The 17,894-nt window shown below is 60.7% G+C and overlaps 1 protein-coding gene across 1 annotated transcript in view; it reads left to right on the top strand.

Moving 5' to 3' along the window:
* Positions 1-16,593, top strand: part of KDM2A (lysine demethylase 2A) — a 51,966-nt gene extending 35,373 nt beyond the window's left edge. Inside the window, 11 exon segments of the mRNA XM_075711920.1 lie at positions 859-1,280; positions 8,340-8,423; positions 10,227-10,493; positions 11,451-11,582; positions 11,662-11,751; positions 12,663-13,223; positions 13,225-13,376; positions 14,521-14,684; positions 15,026-15,184; positions 15,345-15,560; positions 15,812-16,593. Of these exon segments, the coding sequence (XP_075568035.1) occupies positions 859-1,280; positions 8,340-8,423; positions 10,227-10,493; positions 11,451-11,582; positions 11,662-11,751; positions 12,663-13,223; positions 13,225-13,376; positions 14,521-14,684; positions 15,026-15,184; positions 15,345-15,560; positions 15,812-15,993 (2,429 nt within the window). The 3' untranslated portion in view covers positions 15,994-16,593.
* Positions 16,594-17,894: the final 1,301 nt, after the last annotated feature.

Here is a 17,894-nt window from a genome sequence, read left to right as displayed (position 1 = left end):
CTTTTCCCTGTTTGCTGTACTGAGCGGTCGGAGGGTATTGCAGACTGGCCGAAGGAGGTGCGATTTATTTCTTTTCCTTTTGAGCAACAAGTCAAAACTAGCCAGACTTTTGCTTCCTCCTTTACCCCTGCAACAGGCCCGGTTCCTCGCAGCTGCAAAACCAGAACACAAGTTCCGGGCCTTGCTGATACACGCAAAGCCTTTAACAGAAGAGGCAGAGGGAAGTTGCAGTAACCACCACCTTGCTGCGGGCCGTGGGGCAGTAATGCTTTCTTGCTGCTCGGGGCCTTTCTGCACGCAGAGTTTAAAGTGCTGTCAAAGTTCTGTGCAAGGGAGCGCAGGGAGTCTCTCGCAAAAGGAATGTTTGGCCTCCTTACAGTCAAGGCATGTGGGACCTGAGCAGTGGTTCAAGAGAGGATTTCTCACAGAGACCGTTCTTCAGAATGGGAGAGAGCTGGAGAGCCTCCACCCAAGGCCCTTGAAGCAAATCTGTCCTCTCTCCTCTAAGAGGCTGTAAATACTGCCCGTGGCAGGGGGGTTGGACCAGGCGATCTCTAAAGGTCCCTTCCAACCCAAACCATTCTAGGATTCTGTGAAATACAGCCTAGGGCTTTGCTCTCTCCTTCTCTGGGTGATTTTCCCATGTCCTGTGCCTCACCTTCCCACAAAACAATGGGAAAGGGTTTTAGCTGTTCTGGTTTTCGCCGCTACGCGCCCCATCCTCTCACCTTGTCCCTGTACGTATCTGTTGCTCCAGCATCTCTGGTGACTGGGGGGATTCCTCTAGAAACTGAATGCCTCCTTTGAGTGATTGTCTGGCCACTGCGCTCTTCTCTCATTCTTTCTCCATCGTGGCAGATATGGAGCTGAGCTCCTCAGACTCGGTAAACATGGAAGAGGAGGAGGAGGAAGAAGAGGAGGAGGATGCAGCAGGGAAGGAACCCAGGCGACCGGTCACAAGGCGGTCCATTCTCACCAGCCCCGTAGCCAATGGTGCCAATGTGGACTATGATGAACTGGGCAGGAGCTGCCGGAGCAGCCTGCCGGGTCTGAAGAAGACCCCGTCTATAGACTCTTCCGACTCCAGCCGGGGCTCCCAAAACGGCCAGGCCTGGGACCCGAACGGTGGCAGCCCGCGCAAGAGCAGGAAGGTGCACCTGACGCAGTTTGAGCTGGAGGGGCTGCGCTGCCTCGTGGACAAACTGGAGTCGCTCCCTCTGCACAAGAAGTGCGTTCCCACCGGCATTGAGGATGAGGACGCCCTCATCGCTGACGTCAAGGTATGTAGGCACGAGGGAGCCGCAAGCACTGCCGTTCCTCGGGGCTGTCACGGTGCATCCGCTTTCTTGCGGCATCGGAGGTGGAAATGCATTTCCACACGGGGAAACTGTGCTTGGCCATGAGCTTGCCCCATCCTGGGGCGAGGGAGTGATGTGTCTGCAGGCTTGGTGTTGTCGTCGTCTTCTACGTGAGGCTGATGTTACACCGGCTGATGCTGAGGGACAGCCCTGGCTTGGATTTTGGGTCAGGGCTAGCAAGAGCAGTAACTGCTCCCAGCCGGTGTGGCTGAGACTCCTCTGGGGACCCTCCGGGCCCTGTCTGGGTCCCTTGCGGGTGTCAGTGCAAGAGTGCTCGTTTTGCGATGCAGTTTGTCTCCAGTTCTGGCTGTGGACTCCGTGGGCTGCTGGACACTGTGACAGCTGGAGCCCTTTCCTTGCCCCAGGTGGATTTGGCCTTGTTTCTTTGGGTTGTTTGCACAGGATGTTGCCTTGGCTTACTTACATGAATCTTTTTTTTTTTTTTTTTTATTTCCCCCTGGCCTGCTTTACAACCTGAGCTGTATCGGCCAACCTGTTGTGCTGACTCCACCAGCTTTGGTGTTTTAGCCTTTTCAGCACTGATGTGAGAATGTCAGCCTCACTCTATTCCCCAGAAGTCCATTTTAGTTCCAAAAACCACAGTTAACTTCTGCTCCCTTCCTTGCTGATGATGATCTGTTCAGCTGCTTGCCTGTACCAAAGCTGACATCCAGACAGCCGTGCATGTATCCTGGTCTTTGCAGTCGTGTTTCTTTTCCAAGTGCTGTCTCCTGATTTTTTTTTTTTTTTTTTTCCTTTTTGTGGGTCATTTGGTAAATCTGGGGCTCTGCTGCGTTTGGAGCAGAGGGCGCAGCTGTGGGGTCCCAGGGTGGGCTGTTGTTTGCTCTGATGGAGCTTGGCTGAAGGATTGGGAGTAGGTGCTGTTAGGGGGCTGCACTTCTGGTTTCCTGTGGCTTTTTCAAGTGCGCGGTGTGTGCCGTGGCCTTCGAGTACGCAACACCTGTGTTTCTGAGCCACGGCGGCGGCGTAGCCTCGGCCCTACCACGGAGCATATGATGCTCTGGAGAAACTCGCGCTCTGAGCTGTGAGCACAACGTTTCACCCTTGGACCGAGAAAGGGACGCTGGTGTCGTGCGTTGGGTGTTTTGAAGGCAGAGCATTCAAGGTTGTCAGTGGGTTTTGAGACGTGTTCAAAAAGGCGTGTTACATTCTGGAGCTGATAGACGTGTGCCTGTGGTTTTGATGTGACCCACCAGCCCCTCTGCCCAGTTGTACCTTGCAGATGAGCTGCGGGCGAAACTCCCCTCAGTCCGGTCAGAGCAAACGGCTTCCCTGAAGGACTTGCTCCTTAAAGCTGGCTGTCCTCTGAGGTTCAGAAGAATCCTGAGCTGCAGGGCTCTGTCCCTCAGGACTAGCAGCCTCCCAAGTAAAGCCTGTGCTACAGGGCATTGTCAAGGCATGAAGATCCTTAGTTATCAGACTGCAGTGGCTGGAGAAAATAGGACAAGTTTGTCAAACTACAGCAAATCTCTACTTTCAAAACTTACATTTTCCTTAGAGGTGATGGAACTGGCAAACGTAGGTTGGCTTATAAATCCTGAAGAGGGGTAAGATGTGTCTAGTTAAACCTTTTAACTGGTCTGGTCACTGAAAAGCCCGATGAGTGAAGATCAGATTTCCAATATCAACAGCTTGTATAGAGAACACCTTTTTTTTTTTTTTTTTTTTTTAAAGGCAGGACAAGTTGTTACCAAGCTAGGGGTGTGAAGGTGAAGTGGCCATCCATGCATCTGTAACTCATGATGTGGGATGCAGATCCTATTTCAGCCATGTTTCCTTTGTAAGCTTTAGTATAACTCCCTCCTTTATTTGCGTTCTTGCACAACTGTAGCTGACTGTCCCAGAACACAGTCCTACCATGGCTATGTGTGAGCGCAGCCCTTTCCTTCGCCGGTCTTGTTCTGATCAGCTGCTCCTGCCTTCCCTCGCAGCTCTTGGGAGCGTGATCCATGTGGGATCCTTTGTGCTGCACCCTAGACCTGGATCCCTTCTGTTCATCTGCTGTTTCTCTTGATGCGCTAGTGGAGAACTAGAGCCTAATCCGTTTTCAGTGACATAAGCTAAACAGAAAGCATACATCCTCAACATCTTAGCCTGACTCTGGGGCCATCGATCCGCAGCAGGCACTCTTACCCTCACGTCACCAGGTGAAGTCATTAACGGACCTGGGATCTAGCCAACAGGACCGGTGGGAAAGACCCGCTCTTTCGGGGGGAGAAGCACAGAACCAACGTGTTTTCAGCGCTCGCCAACTTTGCTGCCGTCGCTGTGTAGCTGTCTTCCAGTTAGGCAGGCGCTGTGTCGTGGGAGGCTTTTGTGGCTGTGGCCTGCATGTTTAGTTGGTCTGACCCAGGATCAGAACGTGGCGTTTTCTCATCGTAGAGCCCAGACATGCAGGTAGTGACCTGGCACCTCGATCCGCCTGTCAGATCAAGCATCCTACCATGCTTCCTGCCACCCTCTGCTAACCAGTGTCCCCAGGCACAGACCAGGAAAATGCTGCCTTCTCCCCACAGCCTCTTGTGCGGTGATCCTGACTTCAGAATGTCCATATGTTGGGTCACATGAAGAAATATGCTTCTGTATCCTGTCACATGTTGAGTCTGGAGCCGTCACATGGTGGGACGTGACGCTTTGGATGTGACAAAGATGTACTTCCAGCTCCACGGCAGGAGGGATTGTCTGTCCGCTGAGACTCTGTAAACCCATCCTAGACAAGACTGCGTCAGGCATCTTGAAGAGGAAGAGATGTTGCCACCTCTGCTTCTCCTTAACCCTTCTAGCTTTGCCTGTCTCCTTTGGAAAGCTCCTGATGACACCACGTTGCTGCCTTCTCAACTGCTGACTGAGAGCCGCTCTCCAGTGGCTTAAGCGGGAGGGTCCACAGAGATCAAAACAGCTTCTAGCACTGCCCTGGGAGAAGATCTGCCTTTGCAAAGTGAGATCGTGACCATATCGCCTTCTAGCACTCGTGTCTTGCTGAAAAATCTCCACACATTTGGTGATGCCTCTGTGCGTGGTCTGGACTGGAGCTGTTGGAAAGATCATTGGCAAAGAGGGAACTTCTGAGAGGTCCCGTTGTCTTTTGACTGCTTCTGTCCATCACTTCTGACCCGTCTTGGGGTGTGCTGGTTTCTCTCATTTAGGCTTCAGAGGAACAGGATGGTCTGGCTCTGGCTTTAGAGCTGTCAGACCTGCTGTTGGCTGACTTGTGGGGAGCTGAGCCCACATCTGAACTGTTTGCTTGCTGCAGTGTCACCAAGCCCTGCGGCCTCAGTAACTGGCACAAACGGGTTATATTCAGGCTCTGCCTGGAGGTGTTGGAGCACCAAGCATTGGAGAAATGAGAAGAGCCTCTCCCAGAAGTGTGGATCCTGTCTCCAGGACCTCATCTCAAAGCCCCTGGTCTGGCATTGCCCACGTACCTGGCTCCGTGTTATGCCGGGTCTCCCCACGATCGGAGACGTCTCTTCGCTCCTCTACAAACACGTTACTCTCCTCATCTGCCTGGTCTGCTCCTCCTTGGGGCCACATCTGCCTGAAACGTTCCCTGTGCCTCATGCTCTCCTTTCCTTGCCCCAGTAAATCTGCCAGCTGGAATCTGCTTTCCCAAGACAGTTTGTTTCTCCAGGTGCTCATGTCTAAGAGCAGCAGTGAGCACATCAGCTTGCTGAAGCCCGGGGCGTGTAAAAGCACCGATGAGTGCCCTTGGGATGAGTGAGTGGTCTTGGGGCACCCCGCTCCCCCTCCGTGGCCATGGGGAGAGCGTGCACAGTCCCCCATTTGCTGCAGAGCCACGGGACGCAGAGAGGACTTGGTGAGGAACGGGGGCTGCTTCCACCCGGGATGGAGGAGGAAGGCCAGGGTGAGCTGTGCCGAAAAGGTCCCCCCTTGGTGGGACGGCAGCGCTGGCTGTACTCCTGCCTGTGGGTCAGGTGAGACTAAACCGCAGCGTGAAGTTCTGAGTGCGTGTGCCGGCGGTGTGGCGTTCACGAGATGTCTGACGCTTCCATGGTCGCTGTCCAAATGGGAGCGTTGCAGCCGGGAGCACGTGGGGTCAAAGACCCCTCTGCCATCCTGCCTGACCAGGTGTCACCTCGGCACGCCATCCGATGTGCTTGGCCTTGGCAGCGCGATGGAGGAGCCACCCTGCACGTCCTCCGTGCCGGGCCGAAGCACACGGCGGGGCTTGGGCGTTCCCAGTGCAACACAGATGGTGAGATCCATGGAGAGCCTGTGCCGGGGGCCCCAGGGTGTCGTTGGCGATTTGGGAGGTGACAGTCTGGACCCCGGTGTCTGGTCAGTGCGGCCTGGTGGCTTCCTGGCCTCTCCAGGAGCAGGAGAGACAAAAGCTGAGGTTGCCTGTGGATGCTTTGGCTGCATCAGGAAGGGGAGCAGTCGCTGTTCTCCAGTGCTGCTTTGGGGAGCTTGCTTTATTTCAAGAGTTTCCTCCATTTTAATTGCGGTGGTCTGGAGCCAGGGTGGGGAGGGTCTCGGGGGGCTTGGAGCTGGCTGGGGAGCCCTTGCTTCACCCGGTGTGGGTTTGTCCCCCTCTAGTGGCTAGGTCACCCATGGCTTTGGGACTACAGCTGCTCCCAAACTTGCCTGACGGGATGTTTGTCAGGAAAGGTTTGCGCGTCCAGGTCGGGAGGGTCCGGGTGCAGTCCCTGCAAGCCCCCACATTTCGAGGGGCTCATCCCTCTTGCCTTGATTTAAAAGCCCTTTCTCCCCGCTCACGCCAGCGGTGTCTCCTAGATCCAGGTGGGTTCGGCTTCCAGCAGAAACCCCCAGAACCGCCTCGGCGAGGACAAAAGAAAGGCGGTGAGGAGGCTGGGCGTGAGCAGGGCCAGGAGCCGGCAGGCAGGCCGGGGTAAGAGCTCTCCGCCGCGCTCTCCCCAGCTTGCCCCGGCCCTGGGGAGCCTGGCCCCAGCGTCTCCGATTGCGGTGGCGGAGGGAGGGAGGAAGGTGGGCCGCGCCGCCCGGGCCCCTGCGCCAATCCGTGCGGCGCCAGCCGCCCATCCCGGCCCCTCCCGGCTCTGCAGCAGAACGGCTCTGCCCTCTGCTCGTTCGCTCGCTTTTTCTCTTCTGCCATCTTCCCGTTGCAAAGCATTGCTGGGAACCGCATGTGGGTGACGCAGCAGCATTGTTTCAGGCTCAGGAAGCTGCCGCTGCTGCCCAAGGGCTCGGGAGGAGCACGAGGCTGCCAGTGCGGCTGCCGGAGCCGGGGAGGAGCCGGGGGCGCTCGGGGCGGGGAGCGCGGCTGCTCCCCCAGCCATGTCCCCGAAGACCTGGGGTCCGGCTCGGGTCCGCTCAGACTGAGCCAGCTCCTGGAGGTGTCTGGGGAGAGGGGGGGGCCCCAGCCCTCACAGTGCGGGCACCGAAACAAAGAGGGCTCGGCAAACTTCGCCCCAGAGTCTCGGCAGCTCCAGAGGCGCAAGGTCAGGCAGCTGGCAATGCTTGCGGGATGGGGAGGGGACGCGGGGACGCTCCGGAGCCAGCCAGGGTGGGAGGGGACCGTGGCGGGGGACCCCTGCTTCCCCGGCGGGGTCCCTGGCTGGTGCTCGGGCTCACCTCTCCCCTCCCCTTCCCTGGGGCGCGCTCGCCGGTGCCGAGTTCCTGCCGGCCGGGGGAAGCATGCGGTACGCTCGCAGGGTCCCCTCCGCCTCGTCCCATGTGTGTGTGTGTGTCCCTCCCTGCCCCAGCCAGAACGCCAGGGGTCAGAGAGGGCAAGGGGGCTGTCGCCCACCCTGGCTCCGAGCCGGAGGCAGCCCCCAGGACCCGGGTGTCCCCCCCACACACACACCCCAGCCCCTTGGCTCGGAGCACGGCTGAGCCACCACCACCCCCCGTGGTGCCCTGGGCAGGGGGAGGCTGTGGTTCCCTGCCCACATGTGTGTGTATATATATATATATGTGTGTGTGTGTGTGAGCCCCCAGCCCCTGACCTTTCCTTTCAGCGCGTGCTCATGGGAAGGCTGGCGGGGAGGCGGAAAGTCTGTAGGCAGCACGCTGCGCTGCCGGGGAGCGGAGGGGAGGCCGCGGCTTCCTGCCTCCCGCAGCCGGCCGAGGAGGGCGGGGGGGAGCCGCTGGGAAGCCACGCCGGGTCCCGGGGCGTTCGTCCGGAGAGCGGGCAGCCCCGCGGGGAACGCCGGCAGGCCCCTGCCCTGGCAGCGGGAAGCACCGCACGCGGGGATGCCGGCAGGAGGCTCCTGCCGGCGTAGCCATGGCAACGCCAAGTAAATAAAGCACCTTTGCGATGGGCAAATTCGGTGGGGAACGGCCGTGGGGAGGGGGCTGCGATGGAGGGGAGCGAGACGGAGCCGAAACGGCCCGGCGAGGGGAGTGCAGGGAGCCCCCATCCAGCGAGAGCGAGGGTGCCTGCCGCGCCGCAGGGCAGCGTGCCCGTCCGGTTAGTGCCGAGGGATCTCGTGTCAAAGTCAAATCCAAAGCCCGAGGCAGCGCAGGGGAGCAGCTCTTGGCTAGCCGGCAGCTTGCGCCAGGCTACGGGAGGGGACGCCGGGGCACCGCATCCTGCGCCCGCTGCACCCTCCGGCTGCCCCGTGCCCGGGGACCGCTGTGGGGGCAGACGGGGGGACCCTTGTGCTTTCTCCCCCGTAAATCCCCCTGGATTGCAAAAGCTTGGCACTCTCCCCCTACCACCGCACAGAGCGGGGCCTCAGGGCTGAAATGCAGTTGATGAAAGCGCTCGTGCAGATCAACTCGACAGAGCTTGTCTGTCTAATGTGGGGAGGGAGCGTTGCTCGCGGGCGTGGGTAGAGGAGGGCTCCTTCCCAGCCGTGTTTGAAGCACGCTGGCTTTGGCATCTGGTCGGAGCCTGCCTCGCTGGCGGGAGCCTTGTTTCACTCTGCTCACACCTGTGCTTTTTGTCTCTGGTTTGTTTGGTTTTTTGTTTTTTGTTTTTTTTTCCTTCCCCCCCCCCCCCCCTTCTCTCTCCATTAGCTGCTGCTAGAAGAATACGCGAACAGCGACCCCAAACTGGCACTTACAGGCATCCCCATCGTCCAGTGGCCCAAGAGAGATAAGGTAGGAGCTGCGAGGTGGGACCCGGGTGGGTATTGCGTGTGGTTGAGCTGATTGCCTGCCCTCGGCTGAGTCGCCGCACGTGACTGGGATGCGGTGGCACCGCTTCCATACCTGCCTCCAGAGCCCGAGCCGGCGGGCAGAACGGGAGCAGCGCGGAGGCAGGCCATGGGGTGTAACCGCCTCCACAACACTGCGGGCAAACCCGTGTGCTGGCAGTGGTGGAGGTCTCCCACCGTGCCGGTTACCACGGCTCAGCCGACGGGTGGTAACTGGGTCAGCCCCAGCTGCTCCGTGTTCTCCAGCCCCTCGGTCGTGCTCAGAGGAGCCCTGCTGTTGGTGGTAAGGGGTGATCCTCTAAAGGGTGCTCTCCCGGCAGCTCTCTGGCTTGAAAAAGGAGTCCTGGGTGGTATGAATAATGGTGTCTGTCAGGGGAACGTATTGCTGTTGCGTTCCCGGAGAGAGATGAAGGGTGAGGTTGTGCGGGTCGATGATCAGCATCGACCCTGCCTGTTCGGTGGGCAGGCCGGCCCCTCGCTGCTAGGTGAGTGTGCCTCTTGGGTCCCTGCCCACGCCGTAGCGTTGGCTCTTGCGACCCCAAGGAAGGCAGCTCCCTCCTGGGGGTCTCTACCTGCAGACAGCAGCCAGCTTCTCAGGAAAGGGACCTTTTGGTGCGCCCCTGCCCTTCCCTCTCCAGCTGTGCTCATAACCCAGGGCCCAAAGCTGGGCCGTGGCCCGGGCTGAGCTCGCTGGGCTCAGGAGATGAGGAGCTGCCTGCCGCCGGCCGGCCGGACTTCCCCTCCGCAGGCTGCCTTCCCGCGGCCCACCAGGATGGCTCCTGTAGGTCACTGCTTCCTTCCTGCCAGGAGACAGGCTCATGGGCAGGCATATGGGAAGAGCAGGACCCCATCGCACTGGGAAGGATGGGTAACACCCCGTCTGGGTGTCTGCAGACAAACAAGCCTCTCAGATTGCCCTTTGGAGGTGCCTGTCTCTGCCTGCCTGCGCAAGAGGATCCAGCGTAATTTCCTGGTCCTTCAGCAGCACAAGCATCTCGGGCAGCTTTTCTGGGAGAAGAGACCTGGAGACATCTGCACGCTTTGGATGCAGCGCTCAGATGCTTGGTGCATCCTTGACCCTGTCCTTGTGCTGGGTTTTTTGGGTGCCTGCCCTTCCCCAGGCCCATCAGCTGTGGTGCAGACACTGTCACGGCCGATCCCACAGGACGCTACAGCCAGCGCGTTTGCTGCGAGGGCTGATGGCACGCGTGGTGCCAGGTGTCTGCTGGAGAGCTGTGCTGTCCCACCTGCGCTGTAAACAGGGGTGCTTGGGTGTTCCCAGCACACCTCGAGCTTGTGGGAAAGAGTGACCGGAGCGCTCATGTCGGAGTTCAGCCCTGTCCCCTTGTGCGGCTGGCAGAGAGACCTGGGTGGCCCAGAGAGAGGACAGTCTTTCTGCACTTCGCCATTCCTTGCCTCAGAAGGAAAGAGCGGCTGTTGTTGGAGCACCGCGATGCTTTTGGGACTCGGCAGCCCTTTTTAGACCCATTTCTGACTGCCGATGGGGGGTGGGAGGAAGGAGAGCTCTTGGGGTGGGGTGGCGAAGGCCGAGTGCGCTCGAGGAGAGCCGCCCGGGCAGTGCCGATACGGGCTCCTTTCTCTGCAGGGAGGTGAGGGAGCAGGACTGCGCTCTGGCACGTTGTCTGAGGTCGCAGGGAGGGAGCCGGGGATCAGAGGCTTTCTGATCCGAGTCAAATGCAGTGGTCTGCTCATCTCATGCCACTTCCTTCTCTATTTCTGTTGCCAGCTAAAGCTCCAGGCCCGGCTGAGGGTGCGCCTGCCCACCATCCCCATCACCAAGCCACACACCATGAAGCCAACCCCCCGCCCGACACCCGTCAGGCCTACGGTCTCTCCCATCGTGTCAGGCGCCAGGCGGAGGCGGGTACGGTGCCGAAAATGCAAGGCTTGCATGCAGGGCGAGTGTGGCATGTGCCACTATTGCAGGGACATGAAGAAGTTTGGCGGGCCTGGCCGCATGAAGCAGTCCTGCGTTCTCCGGCAATGCTTAGCGGTGAGTGTGCGGCTTGATCCTTTTCTCAGAAGTCCGCTGCGGCCTGGCAGCAACTCTCTGTGGCTGATCAGGGTCAGAGAGAGGAGGGCAATGACCAAGGCTTGGGGAAGAGTGGCTGGAAAGCTGCCTGGCCGAAAAGGACCTGGGGGTGTTGGTCGACAGGCAGCTGAACATGAGCCAGCAGTGTGCCCAGGTGGCCAAGAAGGCCAACAGCATCCTGGCGTGTATCAGGAATAGTGTGGCCAGCAGGAGCAGGGAGGTGATTGTGCCCCTGTACTCGGCACTGGTGAGGCCGCACCTGGAATACTGTGTCCAGTTTTGGGCCCCTCAATACAAGAAGGACATTGGGGTGCTGGAGTGTGTTCAGAGAAGGGCAGCGGAGCTGGGGAAGGGTGTGGAGCACAGGGCTGATGGGGAGCGGCTGAGGGAGCCGGGGGTGTTCAGCCTGGAGAAGAGGAGGCTGAGGGGAGACCTTATCGCTCTCTGCAGCTGCCTGACAGGAGGGGGTAGTGAGGGGGGGTGTTGGTCTCTTTTCCCAAGTAACTAGTGATAGGACAAGAGGAAATGGGCTCAAGCTGCACCAGGGGAGGCTTAGATTGGATATTAGGAAAAATTTCTTCACGGAAAGAGTGGTGAAGCATTGGAAGAGGCTGCCCAGAGAGGTGGTGGAGTCCCCATCCCTGGAGGGGTTCAAAAAATGGGCAGACGTGGAACTCTGGGACATGGTTCAGTCTAGTCTACCCTTGATTGGCTTAGAGTAGACTTGGTAGTGTAGGTTAGTGGTTGGACTGGAAGATCTTAAAGGTCTTTTCCAACCTAAACGATTCTATGATTCTGTGATTCTAAGTTTGAATCCTGGGGGATAGTTGGCCCCTTCCCCGTGATTCAGGCAATGGGGGAGAGCAGGAGGAAGGCTGTGCCACCTTACCCTGGTTTCACCCCTGCTTTCCTTTGTAGCCCAGGCTGCCTCACTCGGTCACGTGTGCACTTTGCGGGGAGGTGGATCAGAACGAGGACTCGCAGGACTTTGAGAAGAAGCTCATGGAGTGCTGCATCTGCAACGAGATTGTGCACCCTGGCTGCCTGCAGGTGAGCAGCGCGGGCTCTGGGGCAGAGGGGGCTTGGCCGTGGGGAAGGACTGCCGCTGACTTCCCTCTTCTCTTTGCAGATGGATGGGGAAGGGTTGCTCAATGATGAGCTCCCTAACTGCTGGGAGTGCCCCAAATGCTACCAGGGTGACGATGCAGAGAAGGGCCAGGTAGGAGGCAAGCTGTGCTGTGGTAGGGCAGGACGCGTGTCCTCCATCCCACTGCATCCTGCTGAGGGGACAGGCAGCGTTCGGCTGGGCTGCATGGGTGGGTTGGAGGGTGGGCAGGCACCGGTGCAAGCCAGGGGACCGGTTGGGCAGTGACTAGTGAGAGCAGGGGTCACTGGGGGTGCAGCACGGCAGCGTTCGGGGACCTGGCAGCACTGCCGCAGTCCGGTCCTGGGATCCTGGAGTGGGGTGAGCTGACAGCCCCCTGCTCTCTGTCCCCGGCTCCCAGAGAGCCCGTCAGCAGGCCAAGGCCAGGCTCCTGCAGAAGCGGCAGGGGCAGCCGGGTTCCTCTGCCAGGCAGCGAGCAGACTGCGTGCGGCGGCAGCTGGCCCGGTGGTGGCTGCCAGTGCTGCCCAGGACACCGGCCTACGGCTGCCGCATCACCTGTAGGACCGTGCCCACTGCTGTGGATGGAAGTGCGGCAGCTAAGGCAAGCCAGGCGGGGAACAGCCGCCCTGGGGCACCTTCTCCTGGGTGATGTGCATGCTTGGGGTGCACATCTGCCTGGTTCCTGGGTCCCCCAGCACTTCAAGCAGGTGTGAGGAGCACCCCTTGTCCCCATGGTGTCTTGTGCTGAGCTGCGATCCTGCGAGTTTCCGCCACAAGAGGTGGGGGACTGTTAGGCACGGAGTGGAAGCCACCCCCAACCTCAGGGGACACCCCTTTTGTGAGGGGGGAAGGAAAATGTTCATTGCTGGTGTGGGCGGACTCTGGTCCTGGTGGTACTGGGCACTGCTGGTGCAGGCCCTGCCAGCACCATGCACGTTGCCCTGGGGAAGAGGAGAAGGGGGGATGCGTTCCCCAGGCCCACCATGGCTCCATCCCCGCTAACCTGCCGCCCCGCTTCCCCACAGAAGCGGAAGGTGGAGGAGAGCGACGACGACACGGCGCAAGCCAAAGTGCTGCGGCCCCTGCGGAGTTGTGAGGAGCCCCTGACCCCCCCGCCCAACTCGCCCACCCCCATGCTGCAGCTGATCCACGACCCGGCGTCGCCGCGAGGCGTGGTGACGCGCTCGTCCCCGGGAGCCGGCCCCAGCGACCACCACAGCGCCAGCAGAGACGAACGCTTCAAGCGACGGCAGCTGCTGCGGCTCCAGGCCACCGAGCGAACCATGGTGCGGGAGAAGGAGAACAACCCCAGCGGCAAGAAGGAGCTGTCAGAGGTGGAGAAGGCCAAGCTGCACGGCTCCTACCTCACTGTGACGCTCCAACGCCCCACCAAAGACGTCCACGGCACTTCTATCGTCCCCAAGCTGCAAGCCATCACGGCCTCCTCCACCAACCTGCAGCACTCGCCCCGCGTGGTCATGCGCCACGCGCCCGCCAGAATGCCGCTGCGGGGCGGGGGGGAGGAGGAGGCAGCCGCCGAGGAGGATGAGGAGGAAGAGGAGGAGGAGGACGAGAACGTGGAGGAGGGGGGGGGCGGCCCGGCTCAACGGCCGAGGGGGCCGGGCGCAGGAGGGCGAGGAGAGCTGGATGCAGCGCGAGGTGTGGATGTCCGTCTTCCGCTACCTCACTCGCAGGGAGCTCTGCGAGTGCATGCGGGTGTGCAAGACCTGGTACAAGTGGTGAGTGTGGGGCCGGGGCGGGGGGCACAGCCAGGCCTGCTCACGTCCTGACCCCGGGCTGGGCACGGCCGCGGCAAGCCTCGTGCCGTGGGCCGCCCGAGGGAAGGCGGGGAAGGGATCTCGCCTCCGTGCCCTCCCTTTGCTCGCCGGCGCTTGCCCGGCAGCGTTGCCCTCGGACCCTGCGGCCAGCCCCGCTGGCTGCCGCCCCTGCCATACGTGCGCTGATCGTTATTGTCCCCTTCTCCCGCCTTCCTCCTGTCCCTTCCGTTGGGAGATGGTGGCAGACCGCGCTGTCACCTGAGCGTTTGTGTCCTTGCGAGGTGCCGAGGCCCTTTCCTCACCCAGCACGGTCCTTGCCCTTCCCTGCCTCCCGTCCTGCCTCGGCCTCCCAGCAAGCAGGGGAAGGCAGGCTGAGGCGGGGATGGGTTTGCTGGCTGCAAACGCCTCGGGGGGCAGCAGGCCTGAAGACAATGCTGGCACCGGGACAGCTGTGGATGGAGGGCTTGGGAACAGAAGGGGACTGGAAACTGGGAGGTTTCTAACCGCTGAGCGGCGGGAGTGGCACGATGGGAAAGGACCGGCCCGCTTTGATCGGCAGCCGGTGGGAATGACGTGGGGTGGTGGCTGGAGGAGAGCGTCTCCTCACCTGCCACTGGTGCGGCATCTTCAGGGGTACAGCTGAGCCCCCGTCGGGTCCTGGGTCTCCCCAGGCTCCCCTGGAAGAGGAGGAGTTTGTGCCACCTCCGGGCTCTGTCGCAGCTCCCGGCGAAGCAGCGAGCGCTGCCGAGGCCGTGGGGTGGGACCAGGCTGAGTGTTTTGCCTGCTGGGAACAGGGACGCTTAAGATCTTCGCCCTGGCAGGAGGAGCACCCGGGAGGGGGGTGAGCAGGCCAACAGCTGCTCCTCAGAATCTTGTTACGTGGCAGCAAAACCCCGCCGGGGCTGTTCTGGGCATCCCTGGGTGGCCGGACACCCTCTGCAACCTCCCCACGTGTTGGAGGCGGGGGGAAACCAGCAGAGCAGCCTTGTGCTGCGGCTGGGGCCACGTCAGGGCTGGGTTCCCCCCCCCCAAAGCCCGGCAACGCCCTGGCTGTCTCTTGTGGGGCTCTTAGGGGCTCAACTTTCAGCCTTGTCCTCGTCCCCAGGTGCTGTGACAAGAGATTGTGGACAAAAATAGATTTGAGCAGGTGCAAGTCCATCACCCCCCAGGCGCTGAGCGGCATCATCAAAAGACAGCCGGTCAGCCTTGACCTCAGCTGGACCAATATCTCCAAAAAACAGCTTACGTGGCTCGTCAACAGGCTGCCAGGTGAGCGTGGGCCGGGGAGGGGTCCCTACCTCTGCCACCAGCCTGCTCCGAATCTTCCCGATGGTTGGACCGCAGCGAGAGATGGGCTCTGCACCCTGGTACCTGCCAGCAGGAAAACTCCGAGGTGCCTGGATCCCGTCTCCCGGCAAGCAGCTGATGGTGATGGGGTTTCCCGCTGCGGCGTGTTAACCTCTCCCTCGGAGAGCCCGGCTCCCCGTTCCACCCCAAGCAGGGAGGGGAGCTGCTTCCTCATCTGCCTGGAGAAAGAAGGTTGAGATCTGGGATGCCTGGGAGCTGACCAAGCCCGTCTGACTCGTTACCCCTCTCCCTTCTCCCGGCAGGCCTGAAAGACCTCATCTTAGCGGGCTGTTCCTGGTCTGCGGTCTGTGCTCTCAGTACCTCCAGCTGCCCCCTTCTCAGGACCCTCGATCTTCGGTGGGCAGTAGGAATCAAGGACCCTCAGATCCGGGACTTGCTCACGCCTCCGACAGACAAACCCAGTAAGCTGCCGCCCAGGCTGCCACGGCGCGAGGCTGGGGCGGTGGGGAGCTGGAGGAGGGTGACGTGCTGGGTGCGGAGCGGGGAGGCGATGCCGGATCCCGAGTGCCCCAGCCCGGCGGGGCACATCGTCCGCGCTCAGCTTCTCCTCTCCCTTTGCAGGTCAGGACAATCGCAGCAAACTCCGCAACATGATCGATTTCCGGCTCGCCGGCCTGGACATCACCGACGCCACGCTGCGGCTGATCATCCGCCATATGCCCCTGCTCTCCCGCCTCGACCTCAGCCACTGCAACCACCTTACGGACCAGTCAGCCAACCTCCTCACGGCCGTGGGCTCTTCCACACGCAACTCCCTCACCGAGCTCAATATGGCAGGTGGGTACGCTGCTCTGGGTGGCCCAGGCTGGCTTCCCCGGGCCCTGTTGGGCTAAGGGTGGCGTGGCCGGACTTGCCATCGTAAAGAGGGTGGCATGGCTGGACTTACCATCGTAAAGAGGGTGGCGTGGCCGGACTTGCTGTCATAAAGTGGCTTCCTCCTCCCCAGCTGCCCTCACAGCCTGACGTGGGAGCTCAGCTCTGGCTCTGCAGAGGCGTTGCAGCTCACTCTTCCTCTCATCTCCCCGCAGGCTGCAATAAGCTGACGGACCAGGCCTTGCTGTACCTGCGCCGCATCTCCAACGTCACTCTAATCGACCTGCGAGGTTGCAAACAGATCACCCGCAAAGCCTGTGAGCACTTCATCTCGGACCTGTCCATCAACAGCCTCTACTGCCTGTCCGATGAGAAGCTGATCCAAAAAATCAGCTAGAGACCCTCCCCGGGGCAGACTGAGGAGAAGGAAAAGAGCCCATCCCACCCCTCTCGGAGAGCTGCTCCTCCACATCCCCACCTTGCCCTCCGTGTCCTGCCACTGCCTCCCACCTGACTCGGCAGGCAGGGCCGCTGCTGGCCTCGCTCCACCGTCCTTCCTCCTCCTCCCCCGGGACGTCTGCCGATGAAGATGTCCCGCCAGGCTGGCCAGTACCAGAGGAGGAACGGGCAAATGGCAGGGAGCCTCAGCCCGGAGGCTGGCTGCTCCCACGACGGAGGTTGTAATAGAGATCTCTGTGCAGAGAAATGGGGCACCCTCTTCCCCCCCCCAGCTTTTCCCCTCCTCCCCGTCGTCTCCTTGCCTTGAAACACTTGTCACTTCCCGTTAGCACAAAGCTTGAGGGTCAAGGTCTCTCCAAGGAAGCGGGAGCAGAGCTGGAACAAAACGTCCCCCTCTGTGCCACCACCAGCTCATCGCTCGCCCCGCGCTCTCGGCCCCCTTACCGTTTCCCTCGTCCGGCTGCAGGGGCTGTGATCGAACCCCCTCTTCCCACCGCTCTCGCGCATCCGGGCGGCTCTTTTCCGTGTCGAGGGCAGGAGCCCCACAGCCAGGCTTGTCGCGGGTTTTTCCGGCCGTGGGGCCGGCCGGGGAGCCATGGGGGGCTTTGCAAGCCGCTCTCCCCCTGCCCGGGGAGGCGAGGCTGGGGATCGACGCGCTTCCGCTCCGGGGCAGCGTCGGCCGTCCCGTGGCACCCTCCGTCCCGACGCAGCCCCGCGCAGAGGCGATGGCCGGGGCCGGGCGCCGGCTGGGAGCCAGGGGAGAAACCACAGGTACATCAGAGCTCAGGGAGGACTCGGAAAGCATCGGCCAGGGGTGAGTGAGCGCGCGGGGGGGACAGGAGCTGCCTCCTCTTCCTCCCCAGCTCCCCGCGCGTGGCCCGGCATTGTGAAGCACTCTAGGGCCGCTGCGGCCGGAGGCTGCTCTGTCTGCCCAGGGCGCTGCGGCCTGGGACCGAACTGGCACGAACGCCCCGCTGCATTGTCCTCTCCTTCCCCCACCCCCTTTTAGCTGCCTTTTTTTCCTTTGCAATGAATGGTTGGTCCAAAGAACCTCTCTCTAGGGCAGCAGAGAGCTTTTTGCACTTTAAAAAAAAAAAAAACAAAAAAAAAAAACAAAAAAAACCACCCACAAAAAAAAACAACAAAAAAACAAACAAACAAAAAAAACAACAAAAAACCAACAAAAAAAACCAAACAAAAAAAAAAGAAAAAAAAAAAAAAAGGTTGGAATCTTCTTTTTGGGTCACTATTTTATTTCCCTCCCTGTCCTGCCTGTGACCGGCCGCTCCCCATCTCTCCCCGGCGTCAGGCCACCGCTCTCCCCGGCCCCTTGGCAGCGCGTTACAGATAGCACAAACCGGCCCACCCCGTGCCACCGGTCCCCAGCCCCGGCGAGGACGGCCGAGGGGCAGGGGGGCTTCCGCGGAGGGCAGCCCGCGCCGCCCCGCTGCTTCAGAAGCAATAAGGGAGGAAGAGAACGGCCGCCGAGCCTTCGGCCCCGGGTGCGAGGGGCTGCCGGCGCGTCCTCCGCTCCCCCGGCTGCCGGAGGGGGATGCGAGGGGGCGAATGCTGCAGGGCCTCGGGACAAGGGGCAATTTTTTGCCGCGGTGAATCCGGAGGGCTTCGAGCAGAAAACAACCCCGGGCGAGAGGAAGAGCGGACAGCCGGGTCCCCGGCCGGGCGGTGGAGGCCTTCTTCTGCCTTAGTCTCTCTTGTCCGTGGCTCCCGTGAAAGACGTCGGAAGAATCGAAGCTTTTCTTTTTCCTTTGGATTGAATTAATTTTTTTTTTTTTTTTTTTTTGAGTTTTGCAATGAGAAAGGAGGAAAAACACAAAAAAA

The sequence above is a fragment of the Pelecanus crispus genome, chromosome 6 (genome assembly GCF_030463565.1).
Source record: "Pelecanus crispus isolate bPelCri1 chromosome 6, bPelCri1.pri, whole genome shotgun sequence".
Taxonomy (NCBI): Eukaryota; Metazoa; Chordata; class Aves; order Pelecaniformes; family Pelecanidae; genus Pelecanus; species Pelecanus crispus.
This window is presented reverse-complemented; position numbering and strand designations above follow the sequence as displayed.